The sequence below is a fragment of the Elephas maximus genome, chromosome 24, assembly GCF_024166365.1.
Source record: "Elephas maximus indicus isolate mEleMax1 chromosome 24, mEleMax1 primary haplotype, whole genome shotgun sequence".
Taxonomy (NCBI): Eukaryota; Metazoa; Chordata; class Mammalia; order Proboscidea; family Elephantidae; genus Elephas; species Elephas maximus.
In genome coordinates, this window is record NC_064842.1 from 46,240,794 (window position 1) to 46,259,431 (window position 18,638).

The following is an 18,638-nucleotide window of genomic DNA, read 5'->3' on the forward strand; positions in this document are numbered from 1 at the left end:
TGATAGGCAAGCATATTCAAACTTTTCTGGTTATCCAAAAAATGTCCTGTATTGCTTTTTTTATTTCATAAAGGGTCAGTTTATTGCATTTGGCTGTAAGCTTTGGTTATAACCGAGTCAATAACTTTCTAGTTTTAATTAAACATGTAGTAGCTAGTGTGTGCCAGGCACTGTGCTAAGTGCTTTTCTGATACTAACTTAAATATTTTTCTACTAAATGAGGTAGGCATGTTATTATTCTCTTTAACATAAATGAGGAAGCTAGGAAGAAGTATTAAGCCAGGTCACAGTATCTGCCCAAGGTCATACAACTAAATGGTAAAGCCAAATTCAAACTCAGGCAGTATGGCTCCTGAAACAGTGTTCATGTTTATTATGCGATACTGTGGTCCTCCCAGCTGGTCAGATGTGTAGAGTTATTATTGAGAATATTTATTTGTATCATTTAATAGAAAATAAGTGCCAAATGGCAAATACAGATGCACTGCCACAGGTGTTCAGGAGAGGAGAAATTATTTTGGAGGAGGGAGACATCACAGATCATCTGCTCCAAGGGATGAGTATTGCATATAAAGAGGTGATGTTGATAAAGCCGTTAGGACCGGAAAGGGTTGGGTATGAAAGAGTTTAGTGTGTATGCATGTGGCAGTGCCTGAATTACAGTAGAAACAATTGGAACGGGGAGAAGTGAATAGATAGGTTTATTGTAGAATCAGTAGGAACTGCTGATGGATTGAAAGGCAGGTGGGAGCAGTGCAGTGAAGGAAAGAAGAGAGCAGTCAGTCCTATTCTTGACTTGTGTAACTGCTGAGTTGGTAGTGCTAGTTGCTAAGAGAAGCTGCACAGGAGGAATAACTGGTTAGGAGTGTGTTAAATTGAGCTCATTGGTGGGACACCTTAATATCAGTAACTTTTCATTAGCCTTTGTTGACCACATGAAGGAGATCCAGGTGTGAACAAATTACCAGTCTGGTTCAGAAGTATAAAGCAGAAAAGTATTTGGTGATGAAGACCAAACAACTTATTGCCATTTCCAAGATGATAGTATTCTTAACATTATATAATACTTGTTTTTCTAGAATGCTGTGTAGTTGAAGTGAGTCACAGAGACCTGTTCTTAAAGTTGTTAGGACATACTGCCAAAATCGATGACCTTTGAGCATGAACCAGAATGAGCCTTAGAAAACAGGTGGTTCGAGTTGATATTGTCTCCTGTGTCGGTTTTGGGGTAGCAGTTTTATTTCATTTCAGCTTGTATTTGTTCGTTTGGCTTCATTGCCTTTATGCATTAAATTTTAAATGTGATCAAATGTGTGCATTTGGTGAGTAGTTGAGAGTATTATAATTTGCTAAAGTGGTTGTTTTCTGCTTTTTTCAGGTATGGAGATGGTCCACGTCCTCCCAAGATGGCCCGATACGACAATGGAAGTGGATATAGACGGGGAGGTTCTAGTTACAGTGGTGGAGGCTATGGCGGTGGTTACGGCAGTGGAGGCTATGGCGGTGGAGGGTATGGTAGCGGAGGCTACGGAGGTGGTGGAGGCGGCTACAGTGGTGGCGGTTATGGCGGTGGCTCCAACTCCTATCGGGGAGGATATGGTGGAGGAGGTGGTGGAGGCTTTAGAGGAGGTGGCTATAGAGGTGGCTCTGGAGGAGACTACAGAGGGTCTGGTGGAGGAGGCTACAGAGGATCTGGGGGATTCCAGCGAGGGGGAGGCAGGGGGGGCTTTGGAGGTGGCTACTTTGGACAAGGAAGAGGAGGTGGTGGCTATTAAAGCCTGGTTATGTCAGCATCTACCCATAGGTAGTAAAAAAAAAAAAAAAAAAAATTGCATGCTGTGTATTTTCCCAAGATGTTTGTTAGCAACCAGTAAGTAAACCCATTTTCCACCCACTCTGTGGTTCATTGTAGTTTAAGGAAACCACGTATTTAGATACATTAGTGATTTTGTTTATATTATGTAAAAGATAATGATCTATTATAAAAATTTCACCGTTTGTATTTTTTCTTTAAGGAGTAAAGATTTGCCTTTAAAATTAACTTGATATTTTCTTGGCTTTAGTTTAATACAATAGGCAATAAAGTATTATGCTGAATACTGGCAGTGTATTTGTTGATCTTACATATTAGAATCATTTTACATTACCAGTTAACATCTGTATTAAAAACATCAGAGGAAAAATTGTACTCTTGGGTTTCAGAAATATACCAGGTAATATTGTATATTACTGGTAGCAGTTAGAATAAATAGTCTTGAAACTGAGTGTTAACCTTTCACAGTAAATACTGAAAAACATACTGACTGGTGCACAAATTCACATGGACTTCTGCAGCTGAATGAAACTATTTAGACCTAGGGTTGGACATTTTGGCCGTCTCCCAAGCTTTGTCTTTGAAAAATCTTTTGAAGACCAAGGCAAACATTTTCTTTTCTAATTAGTTTCCATTGCAAAAATTAAAGGTCATATGATCAGTCCACAAAACTCTTGAATAAAGATTATATTTAGGCAAGGAAAGAAAGTGTCACCTAGCATAAAAGTTAAAATTTGACAAAATCTTTCTGTATTAAGCATCACAAAGGACATTTGTTAATCTTATTTTTCATTTTATGAAAGCAGTATATTCCATATTTCACGTTTACAAGTCTTGTAAAATATCTTCCATCAGTACATGGAAACTTAAAACCCATTGTCTTCTGCCGGGTAGGACTGGGTGTCATCAGCTGATTTGAGGTCAGATCTATTTCATGGCATGTCACCATGGCACAGTGACAGTGGAATGGTAAAACATACAGTTGGATCTTGTACACAGAGTTGAATCTCTACAGTGTTTTGGATAATAGGAGAGACATTCCACTTTCTTAAACACAGGAAGTAACCAACAGCTGAATTATTGGAAGGTAGTGCTAGTGTTGAAGCTGCTGGTTTTTAAAAGCAGTACTGAGATTCTGAGAAGACTGGTCAGTATATTTTTTATCATGTTTACAATTTGGATGAACATTTTCCAGCAAATTTACAGGTGGGAAAGGCTTTGGGAGGTGAAACCAGGTGGTAGTAAGCAAACTTGTCCCCATTTTTACAGGCAGGTCAGTCCTTGCAATGCCCCAGAAGTTTTTCTGGTTTCTGTGCCACATTCAATTCACTCATCTTGGCTTAACTCATCTGCAGTTTCTGCCATTACTGGGTCAGCTTGCAGTCAAGACAACTTCTTGATTTTTTTCTATATTACCTCCTCTTGTTTCTTCTTAATGGGAGGACTTATTTATGGGGTGTAATCTTGGCATTCAGCTAAAGAGATTCTTTACGCAGATTTCTAGAACTCTTTTTCCTGTACTCTGCTCCACAGATTCCAGCTACTCTTCCCAAACTCCCATCTGTAGCTCAGCAAGACTCCTGTGCTTTGCTTGGTTCTCTCCCTTTGCCATAACAAACTACATCCACACGGAAGTCTAGGTGATTATAGGGCTCATCTCACTTGTTTCTCTTAAGGATCACAGTTGTGTGTTGCATGTTGTCCAATGTCTGAATAGAGTTGTTTCATGCATTACACTGTTCAATTTTCTAGTTTACATGGGTGCGACGGTCAAGTACCAGTTAGGCTGCCATAGCTGTAAGTGCATGTCCACTTAGGTCATCAGTTTTAGTTGTCAAGGAATCCATTATGACCTAAAATCCAAAAATCATTCCTTTGAAATAATCAGACTTGCAGAGCAAGGGTACTACATGGAGTGTTATTTTGAGGCAGATTAGTTGTTTCGGGCATCAGCAGTATGTTGCATTTCTTCCTCAACCATCCATCTACTGTCTTCCTAGAACAAAGACAATATTGAGTTGAAGGGATGCTGCAGCAGGTGTGAGATGATTGGAAAGTTGGTTCAAAACGAGAGCCGATCCCTACCTTATCTTCCTCCCAGGTTGGGAGATAAAGGGGGCTGGAAACGGAGAGAATTTGGGAAGAAAGGATGTGTGGAAAGGTGGAGTTTCTATCCACCACTGCCTCTCCCACTGTGCATATTGGGGCTCGGGGGTTTAGTGGTAGCTGGCACTGACCAAATTGGGCCTGCCCTAACAGTTAAGGTAGGGATGAGTGGACAGGATTTGTTCCCATTCTTCTGGTTGGTAGTTGGCATCTTTACTGCACACTTGTAAGCTGGAGGATAGTGGCGATGACAAGAGCTTCCTGAGGGGCTGAGAATGGTGTGGAAGGGAATTGTAAACTTTGTTTGGGTCCAGCAAGACATTAGAAGGTTAACTTGAAGAATAAGCTAGCATGGCAGTCCCAGGAAGTCATGCCACAGATCTGTGTCTAGAGAATGTGGGCACTGATAGTCCTTGAGCATGTGATGCAACTACAAATTCATGGGCTCTCCTGCACCATGAAGCTACATGCAAAAGCCTCTGGACATCACCTGTGTCAAAAGAACAAATCAGGAGGACATGAACAGTTGTGCCAGTTTAGGGTCAGCCCAGACAGCTAGAAACAGGATATCTTCAAACTTGACCAAGCACATATCTGTACATGGATCAAGAGGCAGTTGTTTGAACAGAACAAGGGGATACCGCATGGTTTGAAGTCAGGAAAGGTGTGTGTTGGGGTTGTATCCTTTTGCTATACCTAGTCAATCTATATTGAGCAAATAATCAGAGAAGCTGGACTATACGAAGAATGGGCATCAAGATTAGAGGAAGACTCATTAACCTGCACTATGCAGATGACACAGCCTTGCTTGCTGAAAGTGAAGAGGACTTGAAACGATGAAGATTAAAGACCACAGCCTTCAGTATGCATTACACCTCAGCATAAAGCAAAAAACTACCACAACTGGACCAATAAGCAACATCAGGATAAATGGAGAAAAGATTGAAGATATCAAGGATTTCATTTTACTTGGATCCACAATCAACAGCCATGGAAGCAGCAGTCAAGAAGTCAAAAGACACGTTGGGCATGTCAGCCACAAAAGACCTCTTTTTAAAGTGTTGAAAAGCAAAGATGTCACATTAAGGACCAAGGTGTGCCTGACCCAAGCCATGGTGTTTTCAGTCACCTCATATGCATGTGAAAGTTAGGCAATGAATAAGGAAGACAAGAAGAATTGACACCTTTGAATTGTGTTGGCAAAGAATATTGAATATACCATGGACTCCCAAAAGAACAAACAAATCTGTCTTGAAAGAAGTGCAGCCAGAATGCTCCTTAGAAGCAAGGATGGCAAGACTACATCTCACATGCTTTGGACATCTTATCAGGAAGGATTGGTTCCTGGAGAAGGACATCAAGCTTGGTAAAATACAGGGTCAGTGAAAAAGAGGAAACCTTCAACAAGATGCCTTGACACATTGGCTGCAACAGCGAGCTCAAGCATAGCAACAATTGTGAGAATGATACAGGACCGGGCAGTGTTGCGTTCTGTTGTGCATGGGATCCCTATGAGTTGGAACCGACTCAGTGGCACCTAACAACAAGAAAAAATATTAAAGCCCACTTCTTGGGAGCTAATTAGGATGACCAACTGTCTGGTTTCCCTGGGGCTGAGTGATTTTTGGAGACTGAACTTCCAAGTGCTAAAACTGGGAAAGCCCTGGGCAAATTGGGGTAAGTTGGTCCCCCTAGGATGAATCAAGTTGAAATATTTTAGGAATTTTTAGACTTTGAAATTCCACATTTTTTCCCAAACCTAGAAATGAATTTAAGATACAGGCAACAAAGGAACTGGCTATATGATGCAACATTCAATTTTTCTCAACTGGCATACCTGTAATGTACTGAGTGGTTATTTGTGATACTTTGGTAATTACTTTAAAAATTAAATTGATCAAAAATGCATAGCTCTTTCTAAAATACTAGGAAGCACAACTGTATTCAGTTAGCCCGTTGATTTAAGTAAAATTTTTCCTTGGCAATAGTATTTATTCTAAGCATTTGCAAATTATCCCAATGATAACTGCAAATGTCTTTTAAAATTTAGTAGATGTTCATCTTATGTAACCAAAAACCTGCAAAATATCAAATTACAAAAATATATAATGGTATAACTGTTTCAGTGTTAAAATGTCTCAAGTTTAAATTTAAAGTCCATCGAAGTTATATTAAATGGCTATATGTGTGTACTTCAGTTTAAGAACACCTGATTTACCCCAGTCACTGAATGTGTAGACTAGATAGTTTTCTAATTTTTCACTTTAATACTTTGGGAAAATTAGACCCCTGTCCTCAAATACATTCCATTCTAGCCAACCTAACTGTTAAATCTATAAAATCAAACACATGCACCTTCCCACTTGGGAACAGCTTCTTCTGTAACCAAAGAACTTCTCTTGGTACTTTGTGCTGCTTAGGAGTGTCATTTGGTCCTTTGGTTTTTATCCAGCTGGTACATCATTACTTCATAAACTGAGAAGACATCTGCTTTATGATTCCTATTCTCCTCTTCAATTGAGACTCTACCCCAGCTGCTACTGGCATGACAGTGGAGTGAGGGAAATCGCCACTCTACTTCCACTGCCAGCCCCTTATGAAAAGAAAAAGGAGAGCTAATGCATCCATTCTCATTCCACTCCAGGGTCACTCCTCCAGCCTTGATTTGTCCAGCCTTTCACCTATGGAATCTTAATATTTCTATCCCCAGCACCTAGGATTAAATGTCCTTCTTGGTTGTGAAACTCAGTTCAGTCTTTTGCGTAGGCAGAGCCCCACTAGTAGCATTTTTTAAAAATGCTATTAAACAGTTGCTTCTTGAAATGCACAGTATGATGGGGGATATAATGGTTACAAAGATACAGTGCCTGTCATAGATGGAGTTGTGTCCCCCCAAAAATTTGTGTATCAAGTTGGTTAGGCCATGATTCCTGGTATTGTGTGGTTGTCCTCCATTTTGTTATTGATAATAATTTTCCTATGTATTGTAAATCCTAATCTCTGTGGTTAATAAAAAAAGATTATGTTAAAGAGTATTAGAGTGGGTTGTAACACCCTTGCTCAAGTCACATCTCTACTCCAATGTAAAGGGAGTTTCCCTAGGGTGTGACCTGCACCATCTTTTATCTTACAAGAGATGAGAGGAAAGCTTAGCAGAGAGCGGGGGACCTCATACCACCAAGAAAACAGTGCCAGGAGCGGAACATGTCCTTTGAACCTGGGGTCCCTGCACCTGAGAAGCTCCTTGACAAGGGGAAGGTTGATGACAAGGACCTTCCTCCAGAGCCGACAGAGCCTTCCTCTGAAGCTGGTGCCCTGAATTTGGACTTCTAGACTACTAGACTGTGAGACAATAAATTTCTCTTTGTTAAAGCCATCAGCTTGTATTTCTGTTACAGCAGCACTAGATGACTAAAATGGTGCCTATGTGGAAGCCTGATTGGTGCGCAAAAGGGAAGGGCAGAGCAGAAATAAGGAACTATTCCTCTTAATGTTCCAAATGAGAATCTCTTAGATTTATGCAAGCAGTGTATTGGATAGTTGGTCCTGGTGAAGGAAACGCTTCTTAAATCCCACTAGAGAAGTAGAAGTAGGGTTTGTCTTCCCTTGGCCTAGAAAACTGGTTAAGATAACATACAGCGGGCAGAATAATGGCCTCCAAGAAATTCCTAGGTCCTAATCCCCCAGAACCTGTAAGTACATATTTTACATGGTACATGGGACTTGACAAATGTGATTGAAATGAAGAGATTATCCAAATAGGCCCAATCTAATCACAAGAGTTCTAATACTGGAAGACGGTAGATGAGTGTGTCAGATAAGATGGAAGAAGAGATTTGAAGCTACCGTTGATCAGCCATTACTGGTGGAGGAAGGGGGGAAGAAATGGAAGAAGATGGCCGTGAGCCAAGGAATATGGGTGGCCTCTAGAAGGTAAGAACCACACTCACCTGATAGCCAGCAAGAAAACGTCAATCTCAGTTATGCAACTGCAAGGAACTGAATTCTGTCACCAACCTGAATGAGCATGGAAATAGATCATCCTCTTAGAGCCTACGGATAAGACTGCGACCCTGTGAACACCTTGATTTTAGCCTCCTGAGGCCCTTGTTAACCTATAGAACTGTTTAAGGTGATAAATTTGCATGGCTTAAACCACCAAATTGGTGGTACTTTGCTATGGCAGCAATAAACTAAGACAGCCACTTTAAGTTGATTCCAACTCTTGGCGACCTTATGTACAACAGAAAGAAATGTTGCTTGGTCCTGCATCATCAGGATTGCCAGCAAGTTCAAGTCCTTTGTTGCAGCTGCTATGCCAAGCCATCTCACCAAGGGTCTTCCATGCCCTCACCTGGCCCTCTACTTCAAGCATGATGTCCTCTACCGATTGATCCCTCCCATGATGTGTCCAAAACAAGCGAGTTGGACAGGGTTCTGTTATGATTCATGAGGTTTTCATCTGTTAATTTTCAGAAGTCAATCACCAGGCATCTTCCCTAGTCTTAGTCTGGAAATTACACTGAAACTTGCCCACTGTGGGTGACCCTTCTGTTATTTGGAATATTGGTGGCATAGCTTCCAGCATCATAGCAACACACAAGTCACCACAGTATGACAAATTGCCAAACAAGTGATGGAGAAAACAAAAGCTGGGAAAACCAAACCCCCTGCTGTCAGTTCCGACTCATAGTGTTCCTATAGGACAGGGTAGAACTGCCCCATAGAGTTTCCAAGGCTGTGAATTTTTATGCAAGCAGACTGCCACATCCTTTTCCTACAGAGTGACTGGTGGGTTTGAACCACCAACCTTTTGGTTAGCAAGCAAGCATTTTAACCACTGCACGATATAAATTCAGATATAAGGTGTATGTAGTGGGAGAGGTGGAGGAAGGAGAGAAGCTTTTAACTTTACGAAATCAAAATTCTTAGAAAATCTTGAAAGTGCTTTGGCCATACTTTAGGAATCAGAATGGAAAAACTATATCACAGAATCGACGGCACTGGGTTTTTTTTTTTAAGTGGGCCTGGAAAGATACCAATGACAACACAGAAGGAAAGTGAATGGCCAATGAGTGAGAACTTTGCTCTTTCTGCTCACCTCAAAGAGCCTAACTTTGCCCATCACCTCTTCTTGGAAGCCAGAAATGAGGATGGCAGAGGAAGAGGGTTGGAAGGGAAAATCCTCACTCTACAGCTCATTAAATTCATTGGAGAGAGATTGTTCTTGTTAAAGGCCTCATGTTCAGTAATTTTTATTGCATCCAGCTAACAAGATTTACGTACTTGTGTATTAGATTTTAACTACTTAAAAAAAAAAAAAAAAGACTTCAGTAAAACAATGAACAACCATGCCTGAAGAAAAATATATTATCAAAATTTAGCCTGAATAGAGACTCTAGCAACTTGAGGTCACCTATACTAGGTTATAGATAACATGAAGTCAAAGTCAAAATGGGGAAGGAAAGGTTTAAGTGTTTGAGCTTGAGGGCTTATTTCTTTTTATATCCTAAAGTCAGTATAAGTTCTGTTTTGTGAAAAAAATGATTAGTTGTGTCCCAATAACTTTTTACCTTCTTTAGAAAATAAATGCCCTATGTTAGAGGACACATGGCCGTCCAATTCAAGACTCAGTTCAAGATTATATTTCCTAGTCTCATTTGCAGCTAGCTGTGGCCTTGTGGTTAGATTCTAGTTTAAGGCATAAAAATGGAAATATGTAAGTCCTTATAGAAAGGTCATATCTCTCCTGCTTGGAATTCGGACCTAATGGCTTGAGCAGCAACAGCTGTCTTGCACCATGAGTTGATTTTAGGAATAGAAACTATACAAGTATAAAACAACATAGAAGAAGCTTGAGGTTTCTGACAGTAATGAAACACCTACCAGCCCAGCCCTATATTGAATACTTACGGAATTCTTGAATTTTTATATTGTTTGACATCTTATTTTGGATTTCCTTGTTTCTTGCAGTTGAACCTAACCCTATATTCTGTTTACTAGCACACATACCTGGGAGTGAACAAGAATTGGCTGTAAAATATTATTTACTCTCTACACCGAACACCTAATACTTTTTATTGGGCACAAAAGTTGCTGTTGAGTCAGTTCTGACTCATGGCAACCCCATCTGTGTCAGAGTAAAACTGTACTCCGTAGGATTTTCTTTTTTTAAAAGCAAAAGAAAGTTTTATTCGGCATGTATTCAAAAAGGCAAAAGTTAAAAGCAGACAAGCATGTTGCTACAGGCATGTCTGCCCGAATCCAAAGAATGTTACAGAATAAGCAAGAATGGGAAAATGGACAAGCGCGCTGCCACAGTAATGTCTGCTCGAGTCCAAAGAACGTTACAGAAGCATTAGTATATATTAATGTTACAAATGGGCAAAACCATTGAAAGCTTCAGCTTTTCACAGATTGGCTAGAAACTGGGATCCTACATTTTGAATTGTCTTTCTTAACAATTATTGGTACAGCTTTCAGTAAGGACAGTCGGGAGGGTCTTTACTGGTCCAACAGCTTTTCTATTCACTAAATGCTAATAGAAGAAGAGTGGAGAAAGTCTTGTGTTCTGTTTGATTGGCTTATGTGAAAGGTTCTCTGAAAGATATTTGCCAGGATTATCCTAGCTACTGTCTTTATACCTCAGGGCCCAGTCGATAGGTCCTTGTGAGTCCAGCCAGAGGGTTTTCAATGGCCGATTTTTCAGTAGATCACCAGACCTTTCTTCCGAGGCACCTCCGAGTGGACTCAAACCTCCAACCATTTGCACCAGCCAGGGGCTCCTTTTATTGGACTAAAACCAAAATAAGCCCATTGTGGTAGAGTTGATTCACACTCATAGCAGCCCTGTAGGACAGAGTAGAACTGCCCCATAGGGTTTCCAGGGCTATAATCTTTACAGAAGTAGACTGCCACATTATTTCTCCCGGGGAGCGGCTGATGGATTTCAACCGCCAACCTTTAAGTTAGCAGCTGAGTACTTAACCACAGTGTTTAAAACCATATTTGTTTCCAGAATTAGATACTAGTGATAGTTGTACCATATACTAAAAATACACTAAATACCACTAAGTTGTATACTTTTAAAAGAGTGAATTTTATGGCATGTGAATTAAATCTCAGTAAAGCTGTTATTTGAAAGAACACATGTTAAAATGAATCATGCAATGATAAAGTACTAGTGTTTAAAATATTTTGAATAAGCCTTATATTTAATGAAAATCACCACTTCTGTGGGATATGAGATTTATTAAACAAATATCTGATATATAAAGCCTTAATCCAGATGGTTTAACTTGTGACAATTCTGATATCCCCCTTTACGTTTGCTTCTATCTTATTATTATTCATTTCCAGATTCAGGTTTTGCATTACTTTGGAGAGCATATTATCATCTTTCTTGTCTCCTGAGGCAGCCCCTTTGTTGAGAGCTTCTTCTGCTACAATGAAAAACTGTTCAGTTGGTTGAAGAATGCTTACTCCATAGCCATTGTTGTTATAAATATGATTGTTAGTCATCTTCAACTTGGGTGCAGGAAGAACCTATTAAATTATTCAAAGAAATTAGTTTTTCAGTAATTTTTAGAAAAAGATAATATAAACGAACACATCATTAAACATTACTCTAGAACTTCTTGGAAAAACAGCTTTCTTTAAAACAACTGAAACTATCTCGGTTTTGAACAAGTGCCGTTTTCCTCACAATGATTAATATTTAACTATAAAATATTTAATGAGAAAATAGTAAATGAAGTTTCCACTTTATCTAGAAATAACTGATTCTAGATGCTGGGGATACAGCAATATCCCATGAAGCTGACTTCTAATATAACATGATGAACATGAAAATAAATAATTTCAGATAAGGATACGTGATACGGAGAAAATAAAATTGGGCGATGCAATGGCATGACTGGATAGGGAGAGGGTTCCACTTGACTGGAGTGTTCTTTACAGGAAAGACTTCTTTGAAAAGGGAGAATTATTTTCAAACATGAATAATGAAGTGGCCACCTTAAGATCTAGAGGAAAAGTGTTTCAAGGTAAAGATCAGCAAATACACAGGTCCTGGAACAAAAACAAGGTTGATAAGATCTGGGAACACAGGGAAAGCCAGTGTAGCTGGGGTATAATGTAGGAGAGGAGGAGCTGGAGACGGCGGGGGTGAGATCTTGTCAGATTGTAGAAACCATGCTTATTAAACTTTCATGTAGATATAAATCGCCTGGGAATCTAAAAATCAGATTCCGATTCGGCGGGATAAGGCTCAAAATTCAGCACTTCTAACGAGCACCCAAGCGATGCCAGTGCTGCTGGTCTGTGGGTCACACTCTGAGTAGCAGGGTTGTGGTTCTCAAAGTGTGATTCTGACTAGTGGTAAAAGTTATTACCAGAGAACTTAATAGAAATGCTAATTAAAAGGCTCTACCCCAGGCCCACTGAATCAGAAGCAGGGGTTAGTGATTCTGATGCATGCTGAAGTTTGAGAACCACTGAAAAATAATTAAAGACAAAAGGATATTTTAAGGTAAATCAAGGATTTCACAATTGCCCCCACGTTGCTCCAGTTTACTCTTTGCACCTTATTTTCAACGAATTATCTGGCTTAGTGTCCAAAATCATGCTAGACTGAGGGGATAGTTCTACTAGTAATACATAAAATTCAAGTTCTACCCTTAAGCAGTTTGTAAACTGAGGAGACGGTGTACATTCATTAAATAATAAAGAATTAAAAAGTAAACTAGAGTTCTAGGGAAAAATGTCATTAACCACACAAGCCTAGAGAGGCCCTAGAAGGGTAGGATTTGGGAAACAAAGGAATGGGAAGGCATTTCACCTGTAAGTTATTGCTATTAATGTTTTGATTGGTTAGCTTAAAATCTTTTATGCAACTTTGAAAGTTAGACTTAAAATGTTTCTTCTTTTCTCTTAATGTGTTTTACTTTCCAAAATGTATTACACATCCTACCCATAAAAAATCTAAAATACTTATTATTGCTCATCCGTGGACCAACAGGATTGGCATCACCTGGTAGCTTGTTAGAAATCCCAGACCCACCGAAGCAGAATCTGATACTTGTATTTAAAGTTATTTGCTAAAACAATCTGAGTGCCAATTAACAGATGAATGGATAAATACACTATGGTACATATACACAATGGAAAGCTAAGCAACAATAAAGAACAATGATGACTCTGCAAAACATCTCACAACATGGATGAATTTAGAGGGCATTATGCTGAGTGAAATAAGTCAATCACAAAGGGACAAATATTGTATGAGACCACTATTATAAAAACTCATGAAAAGGTTTACACACAAAAAGAAACAATCTTGGATGGTTAGGAGGGAGGAGAGAGATGGTGAGGGAAAAACACTAAATAGGCAATAGATAAACGGTAACTTTGGTGAAAGGTAAGACAGTACACAATATTGGGGAAGCCAGCACAACTTGACCAAGGAAGCATCATAGACACATCCATACTCCCCAAGGGTCCGAATTACCGGGCTGAGGGCTGAGGACCATGGTCTCGGGGGACATCTAGCTCAATTGGCATAACATAGTTTATAAAGAAACTTCTACATCCTACTTTGGTGAGTAGTGTCTGGGGTCTTAAGAGCTTGTGAGCGGCCATCTAAGATACTTCACTGGTCTCACCCCGTCCGGAGCAAGGGAGAATGAAGAAAACCAAAGACACAAGGGAAAGATTAGTCCAAAACACCAGTGGACCACGACTACCACAGCCTCCACCATTCTGAGTCTGGCACAACTAGATGGTGCCTGGCTACCACCACCAATTGCTCTGACAGGGAACACAATAGAGTGTCCTGAACAGAGCTGGAGAAAAATATAGAACAAAATTCTAACTCACAAAGACCAGGCTTACTGCTCTGACAGAGACTGGAGAAGCCCCCAGAGTGTGGCCCCCAGACACCCTTTTAAGTCAATACTGAAGTCATTCCTGAGGTTCACCCTTCAGTTAAAGATTAGACAGGTCCATAAAACAAAACGAGACCAAATGGGCACAACAGCTCAGGGGTAAGGATGAGAATGCAGGAGGGAACAGGAAAGCTGATAATGGGGAAACCAAGGTCAAGAAGAAGAGAGTGTTGACATGCGGGGTTGGCAACCAATGTCACAAAACAATATGTGTATTAATTGTTTAATAGGAAACTAATTTGCCCTATAAACCTTCATCTGAAACACAATAAAAAATAGTTTGCTAAGAATTTAAGTTGAAATTATCAAATTATAAGACTAAAATTGTTTCCCATCATTTTAACCATATTTTAATTACCACTTGTGCTATTGTTTTTTTCCAAATCAATGATGATAAGGTATTTTAAGTTTTATATTGGACATGAAAGCTTGGAACAAGAAAGGAATGGAAAGGCTAAATTGTAAGACTAAAATTAACATTTCATTACCTATTCTAATAATTATTTCAATTCTTTTATAAAGAAATAGGAGAGTACCTTCATATTAACTCCACCTAAGGTGCTTTTTGAACTGTCACTGGTTCTGAGGTTATTACAGTGATGAATTTCATTCCTTTCCAAAATGGCCATGCTCCCAGGATACAGTTCAACACCAGCACCCTGCAAATTAAAAGTAAATAAAATATTCTACACAACACACACACGAATAGCTCCAAAATTTTTGTTAGACTTGAAAACTGTAATTCAATGTTAGCAATCTAAATGCTTACGTTACATGAAAATATATGATAGTGCATGCAGCAATTTATTATAGAAATTATGTTAAAAATATTGAAAACTAAATATTTATTGTCTGTGTTAGAGAATGAGTAAGCCTAGACGGAAGGTTGAGGTCATACAGTCCATTACCTTGCCCTCCAACCCAAATGAATCCCCTAGAAGCAAGTCCAAAACCTCATTAAGCAAGTCTTTTCAATAGTTATCAAAATTTTTTCATATCCAGTTTACATCTCTCATAATGCCGCTAAAGTCTATTCCCTCATTTAGTGGAAATTAAGAAAAAGTGATTCTAAAAAAAAGATTCTTTTGTTTTCCTGCTTTAATCTTTTTTTTTCATTCATTTTTCTATTCCTTTAATGATCTTCGTGATTGTTATCAGAGCACACTCAAGTGTGCTATGTCCTGATTATTTAGAGGTTGTCAGAACTTATCACAATACCTTATAATAATGCCTGATAGCTTATAAGTACTTGTTTCTTTTAAAATAAACCATCAAGTAACTAACTCTTCATTTGTATTATAGCCACTGAATCCTAGAATTTTTAAAGATTACATGTAAAACAAAGCTAATAACCCCTTACTTTGGACTTAGGCAGTTCACCTTTCCTAAGTGTACTATGACACCCTTATACTTGTCCTCATTTTGTTTATTTCTATCAGCTTCTAAGTCTAAGTAATTCTAATTCCATGCAAAGATCCAAAGATGAAGAAATTGCTACGCTTTGCACGTTAATATCACTCAGGGTTGGTAGGTCTAGTCAGACGAAGTTGTAGTGTTTATGGGATGAAATACCTGGGCTCCAGTAATTTCACTGTCTGTAATGGTCAAAGCAGCCCCTGTGAGAACGCACACTCCTGTTCCTTCACATCTTAACAGACAGTTTTCTAGAGTCATGTGGCCAGACTCCACCACCACAATACCGTCAACTGTCCCTTGTTGTATCAAAGACAGATGCATTAGTTTCACATTGTCAGCTTTGGACACCACAAAACTGTCATGAGAAGGTTCCGAAGTAATCATAATTTCCTCTCTGTTTCCAACCCCTAATTCACGGGGACAAAAGCATACAGTTAAGTAAGTAATCCCAACTTCTAAAGCCTTTATTCAATTCAACAATACTTGTTACTACTTTTTAAGTTTTTCTTTTTACATATGCTTTTACTACGTTACCATTATTCAGTTGTTAACAAATAGATACTGAACTATAACATTACCTTTTGTCCTTATTTTGATGGCATGATGGGAAAAATCTAGGTTTGTGATCAATCTACATTTACCTATGTTATCTATTCAACATGCTCGTTTCATTGTATACGTGTGTAAATCTTATAACCAGCAGTCATCTACAAAATATCTAAGATACAAAGAATACATCATTCCATGATTTGGTTTCAAAACCGTAATAAATTACCATAACTGAATAAAAGAGTGGCAGAGATTCTTGAATTAGTTCAAAAGGTTAATGTAATCATACTCATAAATTTACTCTACAGTAGGCAACGCAATCTAAATTTAACATCAATACAGAAATATGGTATTAGATCCTAAAAAAGGTTATAATTTTTTAAATTAAAAATATGATCCTTATTACCCATACTGTCCAGCAGAATACTTATTACAGCCATCAAAATCTAGTGAAAATTTCACTTAGTTTTTGAATTAATAGGCAAACTTTAATTAACGTGTTGTCTTTTGACCAGTGAAAATACCCTTATTTCAAAGTAAAAGGGCAGAATTAAAGTTACTAAATATGTTCAGAATCTAAAATAAATCTAGCTAACTGCTTTTCTTCTTCCATTTTAGTAAGTTTGCATGTGAATTAGCTTTTCTGAGAAAATACTACTGATCATATTTTCATGTGGCCGTAGGAAACTCGACGGGGCAGTTCTACTCTGTCCTATAGAGTCACTATGAGTCAGAATTGACTCGACAGCAGTGGGTTTGGTTTGGTTTGGTTTTTGCTTTAACATCTGAGTTTTCCTAGTAAAGTGATAGGAAGAACAGTGGGAATAGAGGAGAAATAAGTAGTTTGGGTAAAAGTATATAAGGAAATAATAGAAAATATCATAAACAAATTTTGATTTTAAAAAGCACGTAGGGGTTTTTGTGAAACATAAACTGTTCTAATAAATAATGTCACTAAGCATGTTTATACTATGTAGTATGTCCAGTACACAGTGCTTTAAAAAGATTGCAAAGGATGCCCTGCTAACCCTTGATAATGATGTCATCAGTCAATAAAGCAAGGTTTGTAGCTTGATATTCTCCTGGAAAAATTACTACTGTATCTCCACTGTAACAGCTATCCAGAGCCAAATCCAGATCATCGTGCTGCTGGAGAAGTGTGTCTGAAGATAAGTCCTTTACCTGAAAAGAAGAAATAAAGCAGTGCACCGTCAACAAGAAGTTCAACTGAAACTTGTCATTTTAATCAGTTACTTGTAGGTGACAAGTGCTTTTCCCAAAGATTTATTTATTTATGTTCATTAAATGCTCTAAGTGTCAGTCCATTAATTAAATGAATGATGAAAGATGACATTTTCTTTGTTAATAATTTTGCTGGGTATGAGCTACATGCCAGAAGTCATGTTTTGAGTGTTAATACTGCCTCCGAGGCCTCACAGCGGAGCCCTTGTGCCCCAGTGGTTAAGAGCACAGGCTGCTAACCAAAAGGTCGGCAGTTTGAATCCACCAGCTGCTCCTTGGAAACCATATTGGGCAGTTCTACTTTGTCCTATAGGGTCACTATGCGTCAGAATCAACTTGACAGTAGCAGGTAAGCCTCACAACAACTCTTTGAGGTAAAGTATTATTATCCTTGTTATAAGGTTAATGAAATTAAAGCTCAGTAAGATTAAATGATTTGCCAAGGAGCAAATAATAGTTTAGCTTTAGTAAAGAATGTCTGCCTTGAGCATTGTACTTTTTTACGATCTATCTATATGGGATCAAATTCACAACAGCAACTCGAAAGATTGGATAGGACCCTTGGGGTAGTGAGTTTATGTTACTGGAGAGGAACAACTCAGAAAAGGACTGTGAGAATGGTTGCACAACTTGAAGTATATAATCAGTGTCACTGAATGGTACATGTAGAAACTGTTGAATTGGTGTATGTTCTGCTGTGTATATTCTCAACAACTACAAAAATAAAATACATTATTATTTAAAAAAATGATTTGTTAAGGATGCTGAGTTAGTGAGTGAACTTTAAATCCAGGTCTGTGCTCTTGCCAATATACTACTTTGTTTTCTTTAATTCAAACTGACACTCCAATTTTGGTAAATCTACAAAATTTCATATATTAAAGATTCTGGAGCTAAAAACAGAGCCTTGGTGGCATAGTGGTTAAGAGCTCGGCTGCTAACCAAAAGGTTGGCAGTTCAAATCCACCAGCCGCTCCTTAGAAACCCTATGGGGCAGTTCTACTCTGTCCTATAGAGTAGCTATGGGTCGGAATCGACTCAATGGCAACGGGTTTGGTTTGGTTTTGGAGCTAAAAACAAAAAGCTCCAAGAATCTGCAATGGGAGTAGAAAAGAAGGGAGACATTATTAGTGTTATGAAGAGTGAAAGACTTTAAAAATGAAATTTGGGAACTGAGAATACACTCTGAAAAAAATGCCAATTGTTCTTTTATCCCAATGGAAATGGCATTATCATTCATGTATCTTTTTTCTTATTGTAAAGGTGATACTTGTTATTTTAAAAAAGTAGAAAATAAAAGCATAACAAAAAAGGAAAAATTAACTTGTAAATTTTTACCTAAATATAATCCCTCTTAATATTTTTTTATATAGATGTTTCTTTCTAGCCTTTTCCCCATGCATGTATTCATTTATTCCTAACAAATATACCATATCCTGTATAGTTTTGAATCCTGATTTTTTTCATTACAACGTGTACACTTATGTCTAAATAATTTTTCAAAGCCTAATTTTTAATGGTTACATAATAGCATAACATATATTGATATGTACAATAATTTACATTAT

General features: G+C 38.3%; 2 protein-coding genes and 1 pseudogene across 3 annotated transcripts in view; 1 reads left to right on the forward strand and 2 right to left on the reverse strand.

The window, feature by feature from the left end:
- The window catches only part of DHX9 (DExH-box helicase 9), a 59,924-nt gene extending 58,047 nt beyond the window's left edge, over positions 1-1,877 (forward strand). For both annotated transcript variants that reach the window (XM_049868057.1, XM_049868058.1), the window contains one exon: positions 1,379-1,877. In XM_049868057.1, coding sequence (XP_049724014.1) covers positions 1,379-1,775 — 397 coding nt within the window. In that variant the 3' untranslated portion in view covers positions 1,776-1,877. The remainder of the gene's footprint in view (positions 1-1,378) is intronic.
- Positions 1,878-2,719: 842 nt separating this feature from the next.
- On the reverse strand, positions 2,720-8,294 carry LOC126066696 (zinc finger CCCH domain-containing protein 14-like; annotated as a pseudogene).
- Positions 8,295-11,212: 2,918 nt separating this feature from the next.
- Positions 11,213-18,638, reverse strand: part of SHCBP1L (SHC binding and spindle associated 1 like) — a 44,839-nt gene continuing 37,413 nt past the window's right edge. The window contains exons 7-10 of the mRNA XM_049868493.1: positions 16,857-17,010; positions 15,436-15,686; positions 14,400-14,522; positions 11,213-11,464 (exon numbers count right to left, since the gene is read on the reverse strand). Of these exons, the coding sequence (XP_049724450.1) occupies positions 11,213-11,464; positions 14,400-14,522; positions 15,436-15,686; positions 16,857-17,010 (780 nt within the window). The remainder of the gene's footprint in view (positions 11,465-14,399; positions 14,523-15,435; positions 15,687-16,856; positions 17,011-18,638) is intronic.